Below are 17,662 nucleotides of genomic sequence, written 5' to 3' on the forward strand. Positions count from 1 at the left end.
TTGAAAGGCGTCGAGGTGCGTCGGGATTGAAAGCGAGGGACCCTGGGCGGAGAGAAACGCCGTGTGGAAAAGTCCTTAAGGAACGGCGTTCACCACGCCGACGCGGTCGTACGGGGACCAGTGTGAGATAGAACGCGCCTCACGCGGTGCACCATCTTCCCGGATAACGAGTCCACGAGCTTCGGGTTCGCGCTGGACTTTGGGCCGGACGCGCCGTACCCGAGCTCGCCGTTGCCGCCGCCCTGGCCCCACGTGATCGCCTCTCTCTCGCCGCACGCGGCGAACGTCGTCGCGCCGCACGCCACGGATCGCAAGTTCCAGCCTTGTAAATCCAAAAACGGAATCGGGTACATCGTGTTGTCCCCGTTCGTCTTCAGTTTTCCGAAGCAGTACATCTGACCCATGAGCGCGGTGAACCACGACGTGACGCTGCCCGCGGCGACGACGCAGTCGGGCGGGCACAGGTTACGATCCCCGCCCTGGACCTCCACCTGCTTCGGCGCGAACTCGTCCTTCTGCACCTTGTGCCCCAACCGTCCGTACCCGCCGAACCCCCACGTGTACACTTTCCCCACGGAGTCCACGCAGATCGTGTGGTTGTGCCCGCACGCGACCCTGATGATCTTCTTATCGCTCAGAGCCGCGATCGCGCGAGGGCTCGGCTGCGGCTGGTACGCGAGCTTCACGCTCCCTTCCTTCATGTTGTACTCGTGATCCGAGCCGTGCCCGAGTTGACCGTACTGCGGCAACCCCGCGGAGTACAGCGCGCCGTTCTCGCCCGCGATCCACATCGTGAATTCGCCGCCGCACGCCACCGCGGTCGCGTTCGCGACTTGCGTCTGCACCGGCGTGGTCCGAACGTCGTCCTCGCCTTTGTTCATCTTCGGGCCGTTCCGTACGAGCGATGATATCGGGGTGGAGTTGAAAGGCGTCAGAAGCGGAGTTGTGAGGCGTCGAGGCGTGTCGGGATTGAAACCGAGGGGTGGTGGGCGGAGAGTGACGAACGCCGGGAGAGAAAGTAAAGTCCTCAAGGAACGGCGTTCACCACGCCAACGCGGTCGTATGGGGACCAGTGTGATGAGATGGGACGCGCCTTTCTCGCGATCGTCCCGATCCCGAGCTGTCCGTGCTTGTTGCTGCCGAAGGCGTACGTCACGCCGCCCTCGCACAGGATCACGGTGTGATGCTTCCCGCACGCGCCGTCGATCGCTTTCGCGCCCTTATCCTGCAGCTCTTTGATCACCGTGGGGATCCCGCGGTCGACGGTGTCGCCGAGCCCGAGCTGCCCGTTCTCGTTTCGACCCCTACGAGCGAACGTCGGGGTGGAGTTGAAAGGCGTCAGAAGCGGAGTTGAAAGGCGTCGAGGTGTGTCGGGATTGAAAGCGAGGGACCCTGGGCGGAGAGAAGCACCGGGAAAAGTCCTTAAGGATCGGCGTTCACCACGCCAACGCGGTCGCATGGGGACCAGTGTGACATAGAACGCACCACGCGAAGACGCGGCCGTCCTCCGCGATGGCGATCGCGTGCGCGGCCGCGGCGCCGCCACAGACGGCGACGATGGGGACGCCCTTCATGGACGTGATGCGCGACGGTTCCATGATGTTCGGGTACCGCTCTTCGTCCTGCGTGATGGAGGGGAGAGAGAGAGAGGAGGGGGGAGGAGGGAGGGGACGTCATCAGAGCGCGGACGGACGAACGAATTAGCCGATCGGAGCCCGATCGCGCGGGAAGTTTCCTCCGACCGATCGACCGATCGATCCGCGAGCGCTCGCGCACCGAGGTCTTGCCCCTGCCGACGTTCTTCCAGTCCGTCATTCCGGTGAAGAGGAGTTCGCCGACGACCGCCATGGTGCGCGCGTGGGTTGTCGAGAGGTGGAGGTGATGCGGCGTGCGGTGAGCGCGCGGCGCGATGTGTTGTGATGCGGTGCAGTGGCCAGCGTTTCGAAAAAGTTACAACAACGACAACCTTTGAAATTTTAATTTCTGGTGAAAGTTGATCGCGCGCGACCGATAAAAAAACGTCGCGCTGACCCACCGCGAGCGGTTTCGAAACGACTCACGCTCGCGCTCGCGAGGCCATCGGCGCGGCGCGGCGCCTCGCGCGGATACCGAGTTTTATTTTTACAGCTCAGCGTCAGCACCGGAGCCGGATGCGACCCGCGCGGTCCCATCATCCCGGCACGCACACGAACGCACCTCACCGACCCGTGCGTCACGATGAACGCCCCCGAGGACCTCTCCGGGCTCTCCCGCCCCGATCTCGTGTACAAAGCGAAGCTCGCGGAGCAAGCGGAAAGGCGCGTCCGGCGTCGCGCGATCTCTCGTTCGGCTTTTTTCCCATCCTCGCGCGACGCGATGCGACAGCGATGATGTCTGCATCGGCGGAAGACGGACGCCGTCGCGCGTCGCGCGTCGTCGTCGTCCTCGCGACCTCGCGATCGCGCGATCGCGCGCGTCGCGTCGTCCGCGTCGCGACGACGGCGTCGCTCGCGTCGACGCGCGGCGGGATCGGTCGCGCGACGCGTCGCGCGCGCGATCCCGGCCGGCTGAAGCGCGCTCGCGTTCCTTTTGGAGTTATTCTCGAGGCGGGCGCGCGCGACGCGCGACGTTATAGGCACATGATGGACGACGCGTCCGTCGCGCGCGGTGCGCCGCCGTCGCGCGCGATCGGGGCGCACCGAACGCGCGCGCGTCGATCGCGCGCGACGCCGCGGCCGCCGCCGCCGTCCCGCGCGTCGGCGGCGCGCCGCGACGCGACCGCGATCCTCCATCCGCGTCGGCCCGTCGCCCCGCGCGCGCCAACCAAAAACAGATCTATCCAGATCTTTCCCTCTTCGTCACATAGAACCCGAACTCGCGACTCAACGCAGCGAATCACTCACGCGCGATCCCTCCGTCCAAATCCAAATCCAAATTCAAACTCGAAATACTACGTCCTCAACAAACAGGTACGACGAGATGATGGAGTACATGTCCAAGGTTGCGGAGCAGAGCACGTCGTCCTCGCCGCCCGAGGAGCTCAGCGTCGAGGAACGCAACCTCCTCTCCGTCGCGTACAAAAACGTCATCGGCGCGCGTCGCGCGTCGTGGCGCATCGTGTCCTCGATCGAGATGAAAGAGGAGGGCAAGTACAGCAAAGAGAGCGACACCGTGAAGCTCATCGCGAAGTATAAGGAGGGCGTGGAGAAGGAGCTCGGGAACATCTGCGACCGCGTGCTTAAGGCGCGTTCTATACACTGGTTCCCATACGACCGCGTCCGCGTGGTGAACGCCGATCCTTAAGGACTTTTGCCGGCGTGTCTCTCCGCCCAGGGTCCCTCGCTTTCAACGCCCGCCCTCGACGCCTTTCAACTCCGCTTCTGACGCCTATGAACTCCACCCCGACTTCGCTTCGTATGGAACGACCCTCAGCTCCTGAAGGATCACCTCGAAGAGACGTCGAGCGCGGGGGAGAGCAAGGTGTTCTATAAGAAGATGAAGGGCGATTACTACCGCTACCTCGCCGAGTTTAAAGGCGGCGAGGCGAGGAAGAACGCCGCGGAGGAGACGCTTCTGGCGTACAAGGAAGCGGAGAACATCGCGAGCAACGAGCTCGCGCCGACGCATCCCATCAGGCTCGGACTCGCGTTGAACTTTTCCGTGTTTTACTACGAAATTTTGAACGCGCCCGAGCGCGCGTGCGACATGGCGAAGAAAGCGTTCGACGAAGCGATCGCGGAGCTCGACACGCTCGGGGAGGAGTCGTACAAGGATTCGACGCTCATCATGCAGCTCTTGAGGGACAACCTGACGCTGTGGACGAGCGACATGGCGGAGGAGCAGCCGGGCGGGGAGAAGGAGGAGGGCATGTGATCGATCGATCATCGCGACTGACGATCGCGAGCTGGATGGACGCTGCGACGACGCGAGAGAGAGAGAGAGAGAGAGAGAGAGAGAGATAGAGGAAGATCGACGTTATCCGTCATCGACGACGGTCTTCGACGACGACGACGACGATCGAGGCGTTGGTTCGATTCGCTGTAAGAAATCTTCTCGGTGCACGAACGAAACGAAACGAAACGAAACGAAACGAAACGAAACGAAACGAAACGAGACGAAACGAGACGAGACGAAACGAATCGCGTCGCTTGTAATCAACTCAACCAATCAACCGACCAACCCTCCGCCCGACGTCGCGAGAGGTCAGGTCAGGTCATCACTCACGCGAATCCGCTCTTCCCTCCGCCTCCGATCACCCCCCCCTTCGACGATCCCACCCCTTTCGTCTTTCGCTTCGGCGCGTCTTGGTACAGCAGTCCGAACAAGATGCACGCGACGAGCGCGGCGATGGACGTGAGCGTCGTGTCCTGCGGCCACACCACCACGGTGAACGCGATCGTCGCCATCTTATTCAAAACGCCGACGAGCGTGAACGTCGTCGCGGTGATGACGGTGCGCACTTTCCAGCCGCAGTACGAGATGCCGACGCCCATGGCGCACGACGCGAGGAGCCACAGCGTCGCGTTCTCGCCGAGAACGACGTCCCTCGCTTGACTGTACTCCCCAGTGCTGAGAAAGATGAGCGCGGTCGGCGGGACGGCGAACGCGTTGGTGTAAAACACGCGCTCCCACTGCGTCATCTCGATCTTTTCCGTCATCCACTTCCCGTACGTCATCTGAACCGCGAGCAACATCCACCACACGAACAGCCACGCGTATCCGCTGGCGCCGTCCACGTCCACGGAGGAGGACGACTTGATGTACGTCATTGCGAAGAAGACGACGCCGGCGAGCGACGTCGCCGAGCGCGCGCCCGGGAGCGCGCGTCCCATGAAGAAGTACTCGATGAGGCACACGATCACGGGGAGGCACGACCGCGCGGCGATGACCGCGCCGACGTTCGTGAGAAGCAGCGCTTTCATGTTGCTGAATAACCCCGCCGCGAACATCGCGGTGTACAGCGCGAAGGGCACCACTTTTGACCGCTGCATCGGTCCCATGACGTCGTATCCGAGCGCTCTCAGGAGCACGACGACCGCGGCGGAGACGACGAGCTGCGACGCGGAGACGACCGTCGGCAGCGGGACCGCCTCCACCGCGAGCTTGTTGATGACGAGCATGGAGGAGCTGCACGCGGAGTAGAAGAGGATCCAGAAGAGCTTCTCCGCGACGGTACCGCCGCTGTCGGCGCCCGACGGGGACATGACGACGGACGGCTGGACGGACGGACGGCGAGCGGACGAGACCTGACGGACGCGACGGATCGATCGATCGACGCGACGCGACGCGACGCGACGCGACGCGACGAGACGCGCGCGGCGGGGTGGTCGAGCGCGAGGGAGACCTGCGCGCGGTGCGAGGGCGAAGCGACTCGCGGAGGACGTCGCGCGCGGCGCGATCTGCGGACGCGGCGTGAGCGGCGCTCGACGATCGCGAAATATTGTGCGGCACAGGCGCGTTCTATAATACAGTTTTTCACCCATCGCCCGGTTTCAACATTTGATCGCTTCCCCTTTCAACTGATGACCGGTGAACTTTTTTTGTATGGAATCGCTCTCATCAGCATCAGTCGTCGAAGCGCGGGCGCACGCTCCGTCCGGCTTCCGATGGCGTCCTCCGGCGAGGGCGTCGGGCGAGTCGACCTCGATCGCGTCGTGTGCCTGGACGACCTCGAGCGCGCGGCGGGAAGGGTCATGGACCGCCAGGACTTCGATTACTTCGCGGGCGGTGCGCCTCGTCCCGCCTCGATCGAACGCCCGCGATGCGATGAGTGCCCACATCCACACGTCGAGCGAGCGAACCGACTCATCATTCTTTACCACCTTCCGCTCCTCGCGTCCTTCCCCCGCGCGTCCATCCCCAGGCGCGGAGACGGAGTCGACGCTGCGCGCGAACGCGTCGGCGTTCGCGGACGTGACGCTGTGGCCGCGCGTCCTCGTGGACGTCCGCGACGTGGACACGTCGACGTCCGCGCCCGCCATCGGCCTGGGAAGAAAACTCCGCACGCCGCTTCTCGTCGCGCCGGTGGCGATGCAAAGCATGGCGCACCCGGACGGCGAGCGCGCGGCGGTTCGCGCGTGCGCGTCTCGCGGCGTGCCGTACTGCGCCGCGCAGCAGGCGACGACGAGCGTGGAGAGGATCGCGCGCGCGTGCGAGGGCGGCGGAATCGGCGACGGCGGCGGCGCGCGGATGTGGTTCCAGCTGTACGTGAGGTGCGTTCTATACACTGGTTCCCATACGACCGCGATCGCGTGGTGAACGCCGATCCTTAAGGACTTTTCCCGGCGCATCTCGACGCCCACCCCTCGCTTTCAATCCCCGCCCTCGACGCCTTTCAACTCCAACTGACGCCTATGAACTCCACCCCGACAATGCTTTGTATGGAACGACCCTGAGACGCGACAGGGCGGCGACGGCGGCGCTCGCGAGACGCGCGGCGCTCGCGGGCGCGACCGCGATCGTCGTGACCGTGGACGCGCCGACGCTGGGGCGGAGGGAGAGAGACGTGAGGAACGGGTTTAAGATGCGCGACGGGCTGAAGCTCGCGAACGTGGACCACGGCGGCGGGAACGATTCGGATTCGGATTCATCCGAGTCGGGTGCGTTTTATCTCACACTGGTCCCCATACGACCGCGTTGGCGAGGTGAACGCCGATCCTTAAGGACTTTTGCCGGCGTCTCTCTGCGCCCAGGGTCCCTCGCTTTCAATCCCCGCCCTCGACGCCTTTCAACGCCAACTGACGCCTTTCAACTCCACCCCGACGTTCGCTTGAAAGGAGAACGGCCCTCGTCGTCGGACGCGAGCGCGGCGCAAAAGCGCATCGCGAAGCGCGTCGGCGACCGCGACGCCAGCCTCACGTGGTCCTCGCTCATCCCGTGGCTCAAGTCGATCGTCCCCGCGCTTCCGATCATCCTCAAGGGCGTGATGACGCGCGAGGACGCGGCGTTAGCGGTAGCGCACGGCGTGGACGGCGTGTGGGTATCGAACCACGGAGGGCGGCAGCTGGACGGCGCGCCGTCGACGTTGCGCGCGCTCGCGGAGGTCGTCGCCGGCGTCAACGACGGTCGTAACGGCAACGCGACGAGCGTTACACAAACCGCGACCGAGAACGTCGTGCCCGTCGTGTTCGACGGCGGCGTGCGAAGGGGGTCGGACGTGCTGAAGGCGTTGGCGCTCGGAGCGGACGTCGTGGCGATCGGGAGGCCGGTCGCGTGGGGCCTCGCGTGCGGCGGCGAGGCGGGCGTGCGCAAAGCGATCGACGTGCTGACGGAAGAGCTCGAGAGCTCGATGCGGCTCGCGGGGGTGACGAGCGCGAGGGACGCGCGGGAGAAGGGCATCGCGAGAGCGGCGTGGACGTCGCCGTCGCCGCGCGCGCCGACGTCGAAACTCTAGTAGGAATATATGCGCTTCGCGCCGCTCTTCGTAATTACGTGATTAATAATGATAGACTCTGTCACGGCGCGGCGCCTCTCGCCGCGAGCTCGTCGCACGCCTCGACCGCTCGTACGATCGCCCTGCTCTTCAGCATCGCCTCCTCCCACTCCGCGCTCGAGTCGCTCAGCGTCGTGATCGCGCCTCCCGCGCCGATGAACACCTCGCCGGAGCCCGGTTTCGAGCCCGGCTTCAAAACCGCGGTTCGAATCACGACGTTCAGGTCGAACGCGTCGTTGACCGAAAAGAACCCGATCGAGCCGCTGTACGCGCCGCGCGCGCTCGGCTCCAGCGCGTCGATGATCTCCATCGTCCGAGGCTTGGGCGCGCCGGTCATGGACCCGGGCGGGAACGCCGCGCGCGCGCACGCGACCGGCGACGCCGCCGCCTCGTCCCTCGTCCCGACCACCGTGCTCACGAGCTGACGAGGTTTGCCGTTCCGCGGGGTGGTGAGAGTCGAAAGGCGTCAGGCGGAGTCGAAAGGCGTCGAGGGCGGGGAAAGAAGAAACCGAGGCGTGGGCGGAGAGAGACGCCGGGAAAAGTCCTTAAGGATCGGCGTTCACCACGCCGACGCGGTCGTATGGGGACCAGTGTGATACTACGACGCGCCTGATGCACCGTGGCGTAGGATTCGATCTTCATCAGCCCCGGGACGGACACGGACCCGGGGACGCAGACGCGCCCGAGATCGTTACGGAGCAAGTCCACGATCATGAGGTTCTCCGCGCGGTCCTTCACGCTCGACGCGAGCTCGCGCGCTTCTCTGACGTCGTCCTCGCCGTTCAGAGGGTGTCGACGCGGCGCCGTGCCCTTGATCGGTTTCGCCTCGAGCGCGCGCGCGCCGCCGCCGCCGCCGTCGTCGTCGTCGTCGTCGGGAGATGAAACGTCAACCGTCGCGTCGTCGTTCGCATCGCCGCCACCGCGACCGCCGCGCTTCTTCGTGAGCCTCAGGAAGCGCTCGGGCGAGGAGCAGCACACGACGACGGCGTCGTCTAACCCCCGCGCGCCGTCGCCGCCGCATCCGCCGAAATTCAAATACGCCGCGTACGGAGCCGGGTTCGTCCGTCGAAGCACCGCGTAGAGCGTCGCGGGGTCGGGGCACGGTCGGTCGTCACCGTCGCCGCCGCCGCCGCGTCGGAGCTCGTTCGTGAGGCAGACTTCGTACGTCTCTCCCGCGTCGATGAGCGCCTTCGCGGCGTCGACGTCCGCCACGTACGCCTCGCGGTTCCTTCGCAGTCGGAACCCGGCTCGCGCGGGATCAAACGCCGACGACGACGACGCGACGATCGACGTTCCATCTTCCGCCGCCTCCGCCGCCTCCTTCGCCGCCTTCTCGCGCGCGATCTGCAGCGCCAGCATCGCGCCCGCGCCCGCGGCGGCGCACGAGTCGTCCAGCGCCCTCGCGGCCGCCTCCGAGGACCCCAACGCGGCGAGCCTCGCCTCCGTCTCGCTCAACCACGCGCGCGCCTCCGCCTCCGCTTCCTCCGCGGCGAGCTGACACAACCCCGTCGCCGCCGCGTTCGCCGCGCCGTGAAGCTCCATGCCCTCCGCGAGCGACTCGAGCTCCGACGCGGCGTCGCTCACGATCGCGAGGAGGTACACGTCGTCCGTGTCGTGGTCGATCGCGACGACGCGGTCGGCGAGAAAGAGCGCGGCGTCCGGCGTCGGCGACGCGCGCGACGGCGGGTGACAGCCGCACTCGGCTCTGAGGGCCGTTCCATACGAAGCGACGTCGGGGTGGAGTTCAAAGGCGTCAGAAGCGGAGTTGAAAGGCGTCGCGGGCGGGGATTGTAAGCGAGGGACCATGGGCGGAGAGAGACGACGGGAAGTAAAGTCCTTAAGGATCGGCGTTCACCACGCCGACGCGGTCGTATGGGAACCAGTGTGAGATAGAACGCGCCTGATCTCGTACCCCAGGTAGCCGACGAACCCGCCGATGAAGTCGAACGGGAGGTTCGGGAGGCGACCGTCGGCGATGAAGTCGGCGTCGTCGATCGCGGGCTCGTCGGTTGACGTTTCATCTTCCCGCGACCGTTTCACGTTCAGGGTCACCTCCTCGGCGCGTCGGCATCTCCTCGATCGCAGCCGGCTCTCGAGCCACTCCAAGACGCTCACGCCCGTCCGCGTCGTCGACGCGCCGGTCGCGTCCGTCACGGTCAGGGACCCGCCGGCGAACGCGGGCGCGGCGCCGGTCCTGAACGCTCGGTCCGCGGTCGGGCCGTTTTCATCGGACGGCGGCGGCGGCGGCGGACACCTGTAGATCGCGCGACGCCACAGCGCGCCGCCTCTTCCGCCCATGAACGAGAACCGGCTCCTCGGGCACGTCCCCCCCGTCGCCGTCGCCGTCGCCGTCGCCGCCGTCGCGCTGTCGAGCCAGAACGAATCCATCGACGCCTCGGACTTGGAGACGACTCCCGGGATCGAACCGCCGCCAGAGCCGCCGTGGAGCCCCCAAAATGCGCCCTCCGCGCCGCCGGGGACGACGGCGAGCGCCCTCGGAAGTTTCGCCCACAGAAGCTTCGTCGCGCCGTCGCCGTCCTCCGTCCCGGGGGGCGTCGGCGCGCACGCGCTCGGCGCGGAGCTCACGTCGCTCGGGTCCAGCCCTTTCAGCACGCGCGACGGCCGCGGCGCCGCATTCGGCGGCCCCAAACGTTTCCAATGCGCGTCCGCGGCGGCGGCGAAGTTTCGATACAGCGCATCGCCGTGCGTCGAGCACACGCTCTCCGGATGGTACTGCACGCCGTAGTGCGGCCGCGTCTTGTGCCGCATCCCCATGATGACCACCGGAGGACTCGAACCGTCGCGCCCAGAACCCGAACCGTCGCCGATTTCGCCGCCGTCGCCGTCCACCCACGCGGTGGCCGTCAAACACTCCGGCAGCGTCCCCGGGTCCACGACCAAGGAGTGATACCGCACGCCGACGAGTCCGCCGCCGCCGCTCGGTATTCCCCGCCACATGTCGTCGCCGTCGTGTCGCAACGCGTGCGCTCTCCCGTGCGTCGGCTTCGGCGCTCGGACCACGGCGCCGCCGTGCGCCGCCGCGAGCGCCTGATGGTTGGTCGTTCAACGCGAAGCGACGAACGTCGGGGTGGATGGAGTTCAGAGGCGTCAGATGGAGTTGAAAGGCGTCGCGGTGTGTCGGGTCTGAAAGCGAGGGACCCTGGGCGTCGAGAGGCGACGGCAAAAGTCCTTAAGGATCGGCGTTCACCACGCGAACGCGGTCGTATGGTGACCAGTGTATGCACAGAACGCGCCTGATGCCCCAGACACACGCCGAGTATCGGCGTCTCCGCGGCGTGAAGAAGCAGGTCCATGCACACGCCGACGTCGCCCGCGACGTCGGGCGTCCCCGGGCCCGGGGACAGCACGACGCGCGCGAAATGCCGCGACGATATCGACGGCTCGAGCTCCGGCCAGGTGACGGAGTCGTTTCGCAGGACCACCGGCGGGACGCCGTCCGCGGCGGCGATGAGGTGGTAGAGGTTGTACGTGTAGCTGTCGTGGTTGTCGATGAGCAGCGTGCGGTCGCCGTGCCACGTCGTCGTCGCGAGCGCGCGCGGCGGATAAGACGGCGCGGTCGCGGCGGCGGTCGCGCGCGGCGCGGGATCTGACGACGACGGCGCTGGGTCGGACGCGCGCCGCGGATCGTTCGTCGACGACGACGACGCCGTCGTCGTCGCCGTCGTCGTCGCCGCGGCGGCGAGCGCGCGCGAGAGCCACTCCTCGTCGTTCAGGGACGCGTCGTCCGCGCCGGGGAAGCTCGACGCGGTCGCGAACAGCGGCGGGGACTCGTCGACGTCGACTACCGTCGCGGCGTTCTTCGTCGTCGGATTATTCGCATCGTCGGCGCCGATCGCCGCGGTCGGCGGGGCGCCCGACGCGGCCGCGGAGGACATGACGCGTCGGCGTCCGCGCGCGGAAGACGCGCTCGCGCGGCGATTCGCCTCGGAGCCCGCCTCCGCGTGCGGCCGCGCGTCGGACGACGCGACGAGTGAAGGACGGGGACGACGACGACGACGACGACTGGCGACTACGCGCCGACGCGACGCATGATGGCGGGAACTCGAAAAGGACGACGGTCAACGATCATTGCTCCGCGAACGCGCGGGCGTCTGCCGTCATGGACGCGGAGCGCGACGCGTTCGCCGCGAGCGTCCAGAGAGATATAAACAGCGTCACGGACGCGGATCGCGCCGTGCGGAGACGCGCGTTCGACGCCCTATCGAAGAGGTGCGCGCTCGCGCGGGATCGATCGGTCGTTCGATCGGCAGCACGTTCGTTCGTTCGTTCGATCGACGAGACGAAGATCGCCCGCGCGTCCGTCCGTGCGTCCTCCTCACCCCTCACTCCTCACCGTCCCTCCCCGTCGCGCGCATCGCATCACAGGCTCCTGAAAGGCGACGCGTCGTCGCCCGCGCCGTCGCCGCAACTCCTCCGCGCGCTCGTGCCCGTCCTCTTCCCGTCCATCCTTCGCGGCCTCCTCGATTCCGTCGAGAAGGTGCGCGAGAAGTGCGCGCAGCTCGTCGCGGACGTCCTCGACGCGCTCCCGGACCCGATGGTGGGTCCCGATGGGGACCCATGCGACGGCGGGGACCTACGACGCGACGACGGCGAGGGCGCGACCGCGGTCGCGCTCCCGTCGCTGCTGCCCGCGATGGTGAAGATCGTCGGGACCGCGCCGGTGGAGGAGCCCAGCGAGGAGATCCGTCTGTCGTGCGTCGAGCTGACGACGCGCGCGGTGACGCGCGCGACGACAATCGCGGGAGGGAACGCCTCCGGAGAAAAAACGGCCACGACGTCGACGTTACTCCTGCCGTTCGCGGAGGACGTCGCGGCGGTCGTCCACGCGTCGAGCGGGGACCAGTTCCACGACGTCAAGCGCGCGTGCGCGGCGCTCGTCGAGGCGATCGCTCGCGCGACGCCTTTTGGCGCGTTGCCGCCCGCGAGCGCGATGAAGATGCTCAAGGCGACGCTCGCCAACGCGCGGCATCGACACTCGTCCGTGCGGCTCGCCGTCGTCGCCGCCGTCGACGCGCTGCATCGCGCCGGGGCAGTGCCGGACGCCGCGGTGCCGGAGACGCTCGCGCCGGGGACGCGGCCGCTGTGCGCGGACCGAGCGCCGGCGGTGCGCGCGGCGTTTCACAAGGCGCTCGCGGGGTGGATGACGACATCGAGCGGCGGCGGCGGGGAGGGAGTGGGGGGAGGAGGAGGTGAGAGAAGAGGTGATCACAGAGAAGACTGCGGCAAAGTCCCTCCCGGGCTCGTCGACGTCGAGACGACCGCCGACGCGGACGACGACGCCGTGAAACGCGGGTGCGCGCTGCCGCGCGCGCGGTGGCTTCTCCCGATGTTACTCACCGGCGTCGCCGACGAGACGGAGGCGAACGGCGTCGCGGCGTTGGAACTCGTGCGCGTCGTCGGCGAAGCGAACGACGCAGCGCTCGGGATTGGTGGGCTCGGCGGCGAGGGCGCCTCCGACGAGGCCGGGGTCGACGACCGGACGGCAAAAGGGGTGCTCCCGCCGCCGTTCGCCGGCGCGCCCCCGCCGGGGGCTCGAAGGCTCGTCCGCGCGTTGCTCCCTTCGCTCCTCCCGCTCGCGTTGCGGGAGACGAAGGCGCGTTCTATACACTGGTCCCCATACGACCGCGTTCGCGTGGTGAACGCCGATCCTTAAGGACTTTTCCCGTCTCGTCTCTCCGCCCACCCCTCGCTTTCAACGCCCGCCCTCGACGCCTTTCAACTCCATCTGACGCCTTTCAACTCCACCCCGACATCGCTTTGTATGGAATGGCCCGAAGGAGTGGACCGCCGCGCAGAGAAACGCGGGCGCTCGGTTGCTCGGCACGACGCTCGCGTTCGCGCAGAGCGAGGCTGCGGACGCGCGGTACTTGTCGTCCGTGATCGCCGCGCTCAACGCCGCGGTGTCGGACGAGGACGCGGACACCGCGGAGCGCGTCGTCGGCGCGGCGCGCATCTTAGGCGCGTTCGTTCTCCTCACACTGGTCCCCATACGACCGCGTTCGCGTGGTGAACGCCGTTCCTTGAGGACTTTACTTTACTTTCTCTCCCGGCGTTTGTTTCTCTCCGCCCACCACGCCTCGCTCACAATCCCGACACACGCGCCTCGACGCCTTTCGATTCCGCTTCTGACGCCTTTCGACTCCACCCCGACGTTCGTCGCTTCGTATGGACAATTACCCTCGATTCTCAGGCGCGCACGCGGCGCCGGCGGATTGGCTGCCGCTGTCGCTCGACGCCGCGACGAGCGAGCGCGCGTCGCCCGCGCAGCGCGCGTCGGCGCTCGTGATCGCCGCCGCCGCGCTGCGGTCCGCGCCGGCCGGGTCGCTCGCGGGTGAGCCCATCGCGACGCTCGCGCGCGGCCTCGCGTCGGAATCGTTGCGCGCGTGCGACGACGCGGCGGTGCGAGCGCAGCTGCTCGCGGTGGTCGTCAACGCCGTCGCCGCCGCCGGCGCGGACGTCGCGCGCGAGTCCGAAAACCTCTTCCGCGTCCTGCTCCAGCTCCGCGCCGCGGAGGCGGGCGGCCTCGGCGAGGGCGAGGGCGGGAGCGAACGCGTCGACGCCGGCGCCGGCGGCGGCGCCGGCGCCGCGGCGGCGCCGCGGGGGATCGGATTACCCCCCTCGGAGAGCTCCGCGCCCGCGCGCGCCATCGCCGCGCTCGCCGCCGCGTGCGGCCACGCCTCGGGACCCGACGCGCTCTTCCTCGCGCACGCCTCGTCGCTTCTCTCCGCGCTCGCCGAGGAGGAGGCGGGGTGGGACGGCGAGTGCGCGGGGCAACGCGTCTTCGGCGCGTTGCTCCTGGGCGCGCCTCCCGAGGTTTTGTCCGACGATTCAAACGCCGCCGCGATTCGAAAGATTTTCGCGTCGACGGCGAGACAGCACCGCGAGCCGACGCTCCGGCTCGCGCTGCTGCGCCTTCTCGACGCGCTGTTCGAGGACGCGCGCCGCGCGGCGGCGTGCGGCGGCGTCGCGGGCGCGTTGATCGAAGAGGTGGTTTTGGAAGGTTTGACGTGGCGCGCTGGGAAGACGGCGGCGGCGGTGCGATACGCCGCGGTCGTCGCGCTCGGGACGATGCTGCGGAATAAAACCGTCTCCGGAAAGGCGTTACTCTCCGTGATCCGGAAAGGCGACCTGCTCCCGTCGCTGATCAGCGCGATGGAGGAGGATTATTACGCGGACACGCGCGCGGCGTCGGGTGCGAAAGTTTACACAAAAGTTTTTCACCCATTGCCCGGTTTCAACATTTGATCGCGCGGGTCCCTTTCAACTGACGGGAGAACTACACTTTTTTGTATGGAACGACCCTCAGCGCACGCGTTTCGTCACCTCTTTCTCGTCTGCGGCGACCGGCTGAGCGACGACGAGCGGCGCCAGATTTACCCGGAACTACTCAAGCGTATGGACGACTCGCGGAACGAGATTCGAATCGCGACGTGCGGCGTCGTCGCCGCGTTCTTCGAGACGTGCGCGCCGGACTACGACGAGACGAACACGGGGTACTTTTTGAAGGCGCGTCGTCATCCGTCGTCATCCTTACACCGGTTCCCATACGACTCCGTTCGCGTTGTGAACTTCATTCCTTAAGGACTTTACTTTCTCTCCCGGCGTTCGTTTCTCTCCGCCCAGGGTCCCTCGCTGCTTTCCTTTCAATCCCCGCCCGCGATGCCTTTCAACTCCACCACTGACGCCTTTCAACTGCCTTTCACCCCGGAACGACCCCGCAGGGCTTTTTGGTGCACATGGACGACGCGGACGACGGCGTGAGAGAGGCGACGTGCGCGGCGATGGAGGTGGCGTCGGGGAAGAAACCGGGGTGCGTCGTGGAGGCGTGCGAGGTTGCGCGCGCGACGCACCGGAGCGGGACGTTCATCGACCGCGTGGTAGCGAGGGCGAGCGGGGGGTCGAGGTAGAGTTTATCGGCGAGCGAAGGGCCATTCCATACAAAAAAAGTTCACCGGTCAGTTGAAAGGGGACGCGATTAATTGTTGAAACCGGGCGATGGGTGAAAAACTTTTGTTTAGAACGCACCTCGTCAGCAATAATCACGCGTGACCGTCCGCCTCCTCGGCGTCGCGGTCACTTCGCGACGCGCGGACGACCGACGCGCCCGCGACTCGACCTCGCGCGTCCGACGGCCGCGATGGCGATGGCGATGGAGTACGAGGAGTACGCCGCGACGAGCTCCAGCAAGCATCACGGATGGAAGCTGGAGGTGTCGCGCGCGCACAAGGAGCGACGCGACATGGACGATCTCGAGGTGATGAACGCAGCGCGCGCGTCGCGTCCTCGGAAGAGAAAACGCATCCGTCCGTCCGTCGATCGCGAGATCCGACGCCGCCGTCTGTCCGCGGCGACCTCACCGCCTCGCTCTCACTCCCTCCCTCCCCTCCCTCAGGAGCGCCTCGCGCGCGTCTACGCGAAGATCGACGTCGGGGACACCGTAGCGGACCTCACTTCCCCCGGCGCGGTCGCGCGCCTCAGGCGCGTTCGTTGCAAGCATTCACACACGTTCGTTTTTCACCCATCGTCCGGTTTCAACATTTGATCGCGCCCCTTTTCAACTGACCGATGAAAAAAACATTCCTCAGAGAGATGGATCGACTCGGGATCGGCCCGCGCGCGTCGACGCGGTACCTGACGTACCCGGAGCGCGCCGAGCGCCACTACGACGACGACGACGACGACGACGACGACGACTACCACGACGACCGCGTCGCGCCGCCGCCACGCGACGACGACGGCGAAAGAGCGCTCGTCGGCGTCGCCGCCGCGAGAAAGAGGACGGAGGACGTCATCGCCGCGACGCCGCTCGTGACGCCGTCGGACGCCGTCGGACGCGTCGGACGCGTGTCGGACAGTGTGTGTCGGACGAAGACGTCCGCCGCGCGCGCGCCGCCGCCGCCGCCGCTCCCCTCGACCGCCGCGCGCGGCGCGGTCGCGGTCGCGATCGCGGCAGCGCCGACCGGCGGTCTGACGAGTCGCCGAAGCCGGACCGGAGACGAAGAAGGCGCGATGACGACGACGTCGACGCGACCGCCGCGTCGGATCCTCTACGACGCCTCCGTGGGCGTGGAGCCGCGCCGGGGGAGGACGGACGCGGAGAAAGAGGCGCACATGCTCGACGCGGACGGCGAGATGCCCAAGTCCGCGTACAGAGATTTAGAAGCGCTGGACTGACGCGGGGACGACGACGAGCGGCGAGAGCGTAGGTGGCGTTTTAAGGTGCGTTCTGTACACTGGTCCCCATACGACCCCGTCCGCGTGGTGAACGCCGTTCCTTAAGGACTTTGCCCGTCGACTCTCTCCGCCCACCCCTCGCTTTCAATACCCGCCCTCGACGCCTTTCAACGCCAACTGACGCCTTTGAACTCCACCCCGACATTCGCTTGTATAGAACGGCCCTAATTTGTTTTTCCGACGATCGATCGATCGACGACGTCGTCCTTCGCTCTACTCGCGGCACTCGCGCTCGCTCCTCACGAGCGCTCTCGCCACCTCCTCCGGCGCCCACGTCGTCCAGCCCAAGCTCTCGCATATCGCCACGAGCCCCCCGCGTCCCCCGACGCGCCACGCGCCGCCGCCGTCGCCGTCGCCGTCGCCCCGGCCGTTCGCCGACGCGTTCATCTTCGCGACGACGTCGGCGACGTCGCGCGGCGTCGGCGGCGCCGCCGCGCGCTCGACCAACCGCGCCACCCACCCGTGACCGGGCTTCTCGTACTCGTACGCGTACGCGCGTGCGCCCGATCCCGACCCCGGCCCCGGGCCGTCCTTCGCGACGACGCGGAGCACGCGCGTCGCCGCGCGGGACGCGCCCGCGTGCCCGCACGCGCCCGACGCTCTCAACTTTCGATGCACCGCCGCTGTTAAATCGATCGGCGGGCGACATGAACGGGGAAGGTATGTGATTGGTTAGTTGTTTGATGACGTGGACGTTTCATTGGACGAGCGCGACGAAGAAGGCGGCGGCGAAACGCAAACGCAAACGCCTCGAGGAACGGCGTTCACAACGCGAACGGGGTCGTATGGGAGGCAGTCTATGGGAAGCGCGCTGACGAGGACGAGGACTCGCCCGAATGCAAACGCGGCGCGGTCGCCGGCGCGGTGGCCACCGCGACGCGCGCGCCGTCCACCTCCATCACCTCCACCGTCGCGACGCCGTCCTCTAGCAACTTCCACGACGCGCGCATCTCGTCGACGCCGCGCCGCCACAGGTCTTCGCGCGCGTCGATGTCG

At 67.2% G+C, this 17,662-nt stretch overlaps 10 protein-coding genes across 10 annotated transcripts; 6 read left to right on the forward strand and 4 right to left on the reverse strand.

The window, feature by feature from the left end:
- Nucleotides 1-89: 89 nt before the first annotated feature.
- Nucleotides 90-1,574, reverse strand: MICPUCDRAFT_37010 (uncharacterized protein; the record flags this gene model as incomplete). The annotated part of the gene is made up of 3 exons (XM_003064470.1): nt 90-871; nt 1,090-1,304; nt 1,486-1,574. The coding sequence occupies 3 exons, from the start codon at nt 1,572-1,574 to the stop codon at nt 90-92; spliced, it is 1,086 nt and encodes a 361-aa protein (XP_003064516.1).
- A 607-nt stretch (nt 1,575-2,181) lies between these two features.
- On the forward strand, nt 2,182-4,045 carry MICPUCDRAFT_49767 (uncharacterized protein). Its single transcript, XM_003064294.1, has 3 exons — nt 2,182-2,297; nt 2,949-3,222; nt 3,412-4,045. Exons 1-3 carry the CDS (start codon nt 2,218-2,220, stop codon nt 3,850-3,852), a joined length of 795 nt encoding a protein of 264 aa, XP_003064340.1. The 5' UTR covers nt 2,182-2,217; the 3' UTR covers nt 3,853-4,045.
- Nucleotides 4,046-4,199: 154 nt separating this feature from the next.
- On the reverse strand, nt 4,200-5,183 carry MICPUCDRAFT_23425 (Drug/Metabolite transporter superfamily; the record flags this gene model as incomplete). Its single annotated transcript, XM_003064471.1, has 1 exon — nt 4,200-5,183. One exon carries the CDS (start codon nt 5,181-5,183, stop codon nt 4,200-4,202), a length of 984 nt encoding a protein of 327 aa, XP_003064517.1.
- Nucleotides 5,184-5,585: 402 nt separating this feature from the next.
- GOX1 (glycolate oxidase) lies at nt 5,586-7,372 on the forward strand (the record flags this gene model as incomplete). The annotated part of the gene is made up of 5 exons (XM_003064295.1): nt 5,586-5,706; nt 5,843-6,233; nt 6,385-6,573; nt 6,784-7,066; nt 7,088-7,372. 5 exons carry the CDS (start codon nt 5,586-5,588, stop codon nt 7,370-7,372), a joined length of 1,269 nt encoding a protein of 422 aa, XP_003064341.1.
- A 61-nt stretch (nt 7,373-7,433) lies between these two features.
- Nucleotides 7,434-11,307, reverse strand: MICPUCDRAFT_23429 (uncharacterized protein; the record flags this gene model as incomplete). The annotated part of the gene is made up of 8 exons (XM_003064472.1): nt 7,434-7,832; nt 8,000-8,236; nt 8,297-8,639; nt 8,871-9,109; nt 9,308-9,696; nt 10,063-10,202; nt 10,266-10,459; nt 10,657-11,307. 8 exons carry the CDS (start codon nt 11,305-11,307, stop codon nt 7,434-7,436), a joined length of 2,592 nt encoding a protein of 863 aa, XP_003064518.1.
- A 224-nt stretch (nt 11,308-11,531) lies between these two features.
- Nucleotides 11,532-13,085, forward strand: MICPUCDRAFT_54263 (uncharacterized protein; the record flags this gene model as incomplete). Its single annotated transcript, XM_003064296.1, has 1 exon — nt 11,532-13,085. The coding sequence occupies one exon, from the start codon at nt 11,532-11,534 to the stop codon at nt 13,083-13,085; it is 1,554 nt and encodes a 517-aa protein (XP_003064342.1).
- Nucleotides 13,086-13,597: 512 nt separating this feature from the next.
- On the forward strand, nt 13,598-15,013 carry MICPUCDRAFT_54264 (uncharacterized protein; the record flags this gene model as incomplete). The annotated part of the gene is made up of 2 exons (XM_003064297.1): nt 13,598-14,624; nt 14,739-15,013. 2 exons carry the CDS (start codon nt 13,598-13,600, stop codon nt 15,011-15,013), a joined length of 1,302 nt encoding a protein of 433 aa, XP_003064343.1.
- A 155-nt stretch (nt 15,014-15,168) lies between these two features.
- MICPUCDRAFT_54265 (uncharacterized protein) lies at nt 15,169-15,339 on the forward strand (the record flags this gene model as incomplete). The annotated part of the gene is made up of 1 exon (XM_003064298.1): nt 15,169-15,339. One exon carries the CDS (start codon nt 15,169-15,171, stop codon nt 15,337-15,339), a length of 171 nt encoding a protein of 56 aa, XP_003064344.1.
- Nucleotides 15,340-15,569: 230 nt separating this feature from the next.
- On the forward strand, nt 15,570-16,606 carry MICPUCDRAFT_54266 (uncharacterized protein; the record flags this gene model as incomplete). The annotated part of the gene is made up of 2 exons (XM_003064299.1): nt 15,570-15,937; nt 16,018-16,606. The coding sequence occupies 2 exons, from the start codon at nt 15,570-15,572 to the stop codon at nt 16,604-16,606; spliced, it is 957 nt and encodes a 318-aa protein (XP_003064345.1).
- Nucleotides 16,607-16,646: 40 nt separating this feature from the next.
- Nucleotides 16,647-17,315, reverse strand: MICPUCDRAFT_66502 (uncharacterized protein; the record flags this gene model as incomplete). Its single annotated transcript, XM_003064473.1, has 1 exon — nt 16,647-17,315. The coding sequence occupies one exon, from the start codon at nt 17,313-17,315 to the stop codon at nt 16,647-16,649; it is 669 nt and encodes a 222-aa protein (XP_003064519.1).
- Nucleotides 17,316-17,662: the final 347 nt, after the last annotated feature.

This window comes from Micromonas pusilla (genome assembly GCF_000151265.4).
Source record: "Micromonas pusilla CCMP1545 genomic scaffold MICPUCscaffold_17, whole genome shotgun sequence".
Classification (NCBI taxonomy): Eukaryota; Viridiplantae; Chlorophyta; class Mamiellophyceae; order Mamiellales; family Mamiellaceae; genus Micromonas; species Micromonas pusilla.

What these genes read in the sequence shown, in the direction of transcription:
- MICPUCDRAFT_49767 (XM_003064294.1), top strand. Translation starts at nt 2,218, where the DNA reads ATGAACGCCCCCGAGGACCTCTCCGGGCTCTCCCGCCCCGATCTCGTG. An exon ending in CTCGCGGAGCAAGCGGAAAG is followed by an intron (nt 2,298 to 2,948) that starts GCGCGTCCGGCG and finishes CTCAACAAACAG; the next exon opens with GTACGACGAGATGATGGAGT. An exon ending in TCTGCGACCGCGTGCTTAAG is followed by an intron (nt 3,223 to 3,411) that starts GCGCGTTCTATA and finishes AACGACCCTCAG; the next exon opens with CTCCTGAAGGATCACCTCGA.